This window comes from Pongo pygmaeus, chromosome 10 (assembly GCF_028885625.2).
Source record: "Pongo pygmaeus isolate AG05252 chromosome 10, NHGRI_mPonPyg2-v2.0_pri, whole genome shotgun sequence".
In the NCBI taxonomy this organism is placed as follows: domain Eukaryota; kingdom Metazoa; phylum Chordata; class Mammalia; order Primates; family Hominidae; genus Pongo; species Pongo pygmaeus.
In genome coordinates this window covers 104,684,944-104,690,943 of record NC_072383.2, presented here as the reverse complement: position 1 = coordinate 104,690,943, position 6,000 = coordinate 104,684,944, and the positions used below count along the sequence as shown (strand labels likewise).

Below are 6,000 nucleotides of genomic sequence, written 5' to 3'. Positions count from 1 at the left end.
CTTAGGGCCTCCAAGTCCTCTGTTTCCAGCTAGGCAATGCGGAGAAGGCACACCCACTTTTTAAACACCCTGGATTGGAAGCAAAAAACATCACTTTTGCTAATGTTCCATTAGAGAGACCTAGTCTCATGGCCACACTTGGATGTATGGGAGGCTGGGTAACGTGTCCCTGGCTGAGCAGCCGTCTGTCAGCTCTATGGATGAAGCAGCATGAATTTTTGGTTGCAATTATCTTCCTTCCACTACAGTGAAGACTAAGCACTTATTTAGCTTGCTATTTAATGTAAATTGTCCACCAGACCACGTTTAAGTTAGAAACGTCACAGTCTTAGGTAACTTTTCAAAACTTCATCTAGCAAAGTGGAAGAACAGTTATCAGCCAAAGCACAGGCATTAATTGACATGAGCTCAGGATAGGGGTTGGAGCAAAGCCTTAGAGTCGGAGGCTCATGTTCAAATCCTGACTGCAGTTACTGTTTGATCACAGGCAACTTAGCCTCTTTGAGACTCAGATTTCTCAGTAGCGAAATGGGCAATATAACACCCACCTTGCAGTTTTACGATGATTAGCAGGGTGATATGCATATGTAGGGGTCCTAGGTAGTAAATAAATAATGTAGTAGGTAGTAAATAAATAATGACTGCTATTACGATGTTTTCTGAAAAAATGTTTCTTTTTTTTCTTTATTTTTAACTGACACATCATTGTACATATTTACGGGGCACAGTGTGATATTTCGATACATGCATACAACGTGTAATGATCAAATCAGGGTTATTCGCATAGCAAACATGTATCATTTTGTTGTGTTGGGAACATTCAAAATCTGCTCTTCTAGCTATCTGAATATATACAATTATTAATATATACAATATATTGTATATAATTTACATACAATAAATTATAAATTTATACAATAAATAATAAATGAATATATACAATATAATATTCTACTGTATGTTCTTAAATACACAATATAAATTACTAATTTATTGTATCCTCCCAATTAAATTATTAATTATAGTCACCCTGCAGTGCTGTCAAACATGAGCACTTATTTGTCTTATCTAGCTGTAATTTTGTACTCATTAATCAACCTCTGGCTATCCCCGTCCCCTCCCCCAACCTCTAGTAACCACAATTCTACTCTCTACTTCAATGAGATTAACTTTTTTAGCTTCCACATATGAGTGAGAACATGTGGTATTTGTCTTGCTGTGCCTGGCTTATTTCACTCAACATAATGTCCTCCAAGCTCATCTATGCTGCCTGAATGACAGGATTCCTGAAGAATGATTTCTTGAGAAAGCGAACACACCTTCTTTCTTTTAAATTGCTTTGAAAATAGAAAGTGCAGTGAAGGACCGGTAATGAGCCTTATGTAAATAAAAGATGTAGGATAGTGTGGATGTCACACTTTCAAGTGCCAATGTTACTACATCTGTCCTGTATCCAAGAACAAAACCAGAAATCAGAGTCTAACCAAGCAGTATGATTAAACTGCTTAAAATTGCCCCAGGCCAAGCACGGTGGCTCATTCCTGTAATCCCAGCACTTTGGCCTAGGTGGGTGGGTGACCTGTGGTCAGGAGTTTGAGACCAGCCTGACCGACATGGTGAAACCTCGTCTCTACTAAAAATACAAAAAAATTAGCTGGGCGTGGTGGCACATGCCTGTAATTCCAGCTACTTGAGAGGCTGAGGCAGGGGAATTGCTTGAACTAGGGAGGCGGCGGTTGCAGTGAGCCAAGATCGTGCCATTGCACTCCAGCCTGGGTGACAAGAGTGAAATTCCATCTCAAAAAAAAAAAAAGGCTCCAAATTCTAGTAGGAGCCATGGAAGATAAAAAGCATCGTATTAATATCCACGATTTATTGAGTGGATATAGTCTAGCCCTTAATCCTCATACCAACCCTGTGGGATGTGTTATTGGTGTAATTGCTAATACCACATACATTGTTACTGTCAGGCCTCTGAGCCCAAGCCAAGCCATCGCATCCCCTGTGACTTGCACGTATACGCCCAGATGGCCTGAAGTAACTGAAGAATCACAAAAGAAGTGAAAATGCCCTGCCCCGCCTTAACTGATGACATTCCACCACAAAAGAAGTGAAAATGGCCGGCCCTTGCCTTAAGTGATGACATTACCTTGTGAAAGTCCTTTTCCTGGCTCATCCTGGCTCAAAAAGCTCCCCCACTGAGCACCTTGTGACCCCCACTCCTGCCCGCCAGAGAACAACCCCCCTTTGACTGTAATTTTCCTTTACCTACCCAAATCTTATAAAATGGCCCCACCCCTATCTCCCTTTGCTGACTCTCTTTTCGGACTCAGCCTGCCTGCACCCAGGTGAGTAAAAGCTTTATTGCTCACACAAAGCCTGTTTGGTGGTCTCTTCACACAGACGCGCATGAAAGTTACCATCACCACTTTGCAGATTAGAGAACTGAGGCATAGAGGGGGAAAACAATTATCCAAGATGATCATAAGTGGTGGAACAGGGATTTGAACCCAGTCACTCAGCCTCTAGATCTGAGGCTCTTAATCAAGGAGCCTGGGCTCTTGTTGGAGAAAATGCTTTATCGATGTGAAAACATTCACACACAATGCCTGATAGCATTGTGCTGAAGTGTGGTTCCAATTATAAACGTGGTAGGAATTCAGTCTGGAGAGGAACTCCCAGTGCCTGGGCATGACTGTGTGCTAGGCTTTGTACTGGGTGTTTTTCATCCTTCCCATTTAAGGAGACGGAGCATGGCATATATGGAAGGAGAAGAGGGGGAGCTTTGGAACTGGACAGGTATACCGGGTTTAAATCCTGGTGCTGCCATTTACAGCGTAACCTCTGGGAAATTACTTAACCTTTCTGATACAGTTTCTTCAATTGAAAATAGGGATTGTAAACAGCTACTTTACAGAGGAGGGTTTACTGTCATAAAACAGTACCAGCCTATGATAGATGCTGTTGATTCAATAGATACTGATGAAGTCCCACATATCTGGGAGTAACACTATCAGCCAGAATAAGCCAGGTTATGCCGCTTTAACAAATCCCACTGACTTAACATAAATAAAGTTTAACATTTGCTGACACTACTTTTCCAATGCAGACTGGCTGGGATTTTCTGCCATCTTTACACAGAGACTCAGGCTGGCTTGGGGAGGCTCCAACTTTGTACCACCATGATTCTCAAGACAGGAAAAAGAAGACATGGGGATTTGCTCACTGGCTCCTAAAGGTTCCAAGTGAAAGCAACACAATCACTTCTGCTCTCATTCCACTGGCCTAAGCAAGTCCTATGGTCACATCTAACTTCAAGAGGATGGGGTAGTGGATTTCTACCACATCCCAGGGAAGGGGAAGAAGTAGAAAATATTTTAAAATACTACTGTGGACACAATGTGTTTATCTCTACAATAGACCTGCTAATCCATATCTTAAGAGGAAACCGAAGCTCTGAGAGGTTATGTCATTTGACCAAGGTCACACAGCCAATCCTCTGGGAAGCCAGGACTCAACCTGCATGCCACTCATCCTGACTGTTGGATCTATAGGCACAACGTCCACAAACTTTGTATAGAAGCAGAACAGTTTCAGGATGGGGGGCAGGGAGGCCCTGCAAATGCGGTGGACAGAATAGGAATTGAATAGGCACGTTGCGCCTTTGTGTTTGTGTTCTGTGATTGATCCTGGGGAAGGGAAGAAGGGGCAGGGGAGTTTGTGTGAAATATCAGTAGAAGAAAAGTTTGGACAGGTAGGAATATCACGCGTCAGAGTACAGCAGAGACACGTGTGGAGGATGAGGGCAGTGTTTCAGGCCATTACTCTGGCAGCAGTGAGGAGGCTCCCGGGGAGGGTTGGGGAGAGCGGGCTGTTGCAGGAGTCGGGGGTAAGGTGACCAGGGGTAGACAGGAATGAAGGCGGCGGGAATGTAGAGGAAGGGCTGGACCTGAGAGCTGCAGAGGAGGCTCCAGTGAGGTCCATTGGTGGAAAAGAACCGCCATGCGGTTTGCAGAACACCAGACCTTCTTCAGCCTTCACTCTTCCCACCCCAGTCTGGTACATTGCACCACTTGTTCAAAAAAAAAAAAAAAAAAATTCCCTAAGACCTCTTTTTCTCTAGCCTTCTTCCTTATTTTTCATGGTCTCTTCTTAGAACGGCGGCAGCCAAGCCGCGGTGGGAGGCCCTTCCTGCCTGACCCTTACCGTGCGGGGTACCGTTCCTGTCACCATCGCCAGGATCTGGCCCTTCCAGTGAAAGGAAATCTCCCAAGGCCTAAGGAGGCAAGAGGCCTGCAAGTCGCCTCCTGCTCAGCAAACGGGTTGCTCAGCAGGCCCGGGGTCCTGGTCCACCCCAGGTCCCTGGTTTGCCCACCTCCAATGGCGGCCTTCGCTGGCAGGGTGGGCGCCTCTGGGGAGCCAGCTCCGTCCCGGCGCCTTTAGAGCCCCATCTCTTCCACGTCCCTGGCCTTCCTCCCCTTCCAGGCGGCTGTCCCCGCCGGGGTCCAGATGGTGTCGGAGGGCCGGCGGTTCGACGGCGGGCCCGGGGTTCAGCCTCCCGGCCTCCCTCCGTCCCTGACTCTCCTTTCTTCGGAGAGGGCGCGGGGGCCGGGGCCAAAGCGCCGCTCTTGGGGTTCTCCTGGACTCGGAGTTGCCCTAGGCGGGCGCAGCTCTGCCCCGCGGGGTGCCAGCCTCGGCGGGCAAGGTCCGTGAGTCACCGCCTGTAACCCAACACCAGGCCTCCCTGCCCCCTCCCCCAGCTCCGGCCACCAGGCCGCGGCGACACCTACAAGAAAATGAAGGGGCGCCCAGACCCGCGGCGGCCCCGGCCGTATCGCGAGCAGGTCCCGGCGGCCCCCGGCTCGCGGCGCTCTCGCTTCCCCGGCCCCGGGGCTCGGCCAGCCGCAACCGCCTCCCCGGCGCCAGCAGGAATCCAGGCCGAGCGACCGGCCCCGGAGCCCGAGGCGGCGGAGGGCCCGCGGTAGCTGCGACTGGCGAGCCCGAGAGCGCCCGGGGAGGGGGCGCCCGGCTTGGAATTTCCCGGTCCCTTCCGGCCCAGCGAGGACAAAGCACCCCTGGCCGCCGCCGCCGCCGTGGCCTACGCCGCGCCGCACAAAGGGCGAGTCGCGACACGCTCCCATCCCCCTCCCAGCTCACGGCGGCCCCGGCCCCGGGTGGCTGCAGGGAGGTGGGGGAAGCCCTGGCTGCACCGCCTCTCGCTCCCCCTCCCCCGGGGCCGCGCGAGCGCCGCCCCCGCCCTGTCTGCGCGTCCTCCCGGGGAGGGGTTGGGGGGCGCGGCGCCCCACATAACACTCCCCCTCCTGCGCTGCGAGCCACCCTATCCCCTCCCTCCTGCAAACACCACCGCCTCCCCTGCCACCGCCGCCACCTCGCCCGACGCTCCACAGCTCGCCGCGGCCGGGGGGCGGTGCGCGGACCGTGCGCGCCGCGGGCGCCAGATGTGCAGTCCCCGCCGCCGCCAGTGACCGAGCCGCAGTCTGAGCGGTATCGGGCCGCCTCCCTGATGCTGCGGGGGCGACCTTGAGCGTACAGCGGCTTCCCTCGGTGGGGACCCCGACACCCCAGCGCTGTGCCCGGTCTTGCCCTCTGTAGCCCGGCTTGCCCCGCGCTTGGACATGGAAGGGGCCGCCGCGCCCGTGGCGGGGGACCGCCCCGACTTGGGGCTGGGGGCGCCGGGCTCTCCCCGAGAGGCGGTGGCGGGGGCGACTGCAGCCCCGGAGCCCAGGAAGCCGCACGGGGTGAAGCGGCATCACCACAAGCACAACTTGAAGCACCGCTACGAGCTGCAGGAGACCCTGGGCAAAGGCACCTACGGCAAAGTCAAGAGGGCCACCGAGAGGTTTTCTGGCCGAGTGGTAAGTGGGGCAATCCTGGAGGGTGCAGGGGGCGCTGGGTGGACGCGGCCGGGGACTGAGGGCGTGCGAGGCGGGGGTCTGTGCGCCCTGGGGCTCTCTTGACAGAGAGGGGGCTCATTGGGAA

General features: G+C 52.6%; 1 protein-coding gene across 1 annotated transcript in view; it reads left to right on the top strand.

Annotated features, from left to right (window-relative positions):
* Window positions 1-5,636: 5,636 nt before the first annotated feature.
* Window positions 5,637-6,000, top strand: part of NUAK1 (NUAK family kinase 1) — a 75,328-nt gene continuing 74,964 nt past the window's right edge. Inside the window, exon 1 of the mRNA XM_054444164.2 lies at window positions 5,637-5,876. Within this exon, the coding sequence (XP_054300139.1) occupies window positions 5,637-5,876 (240 nt within the window). The remainder of the gene's footprint in view (window positions 5,877-6,000) is intronic.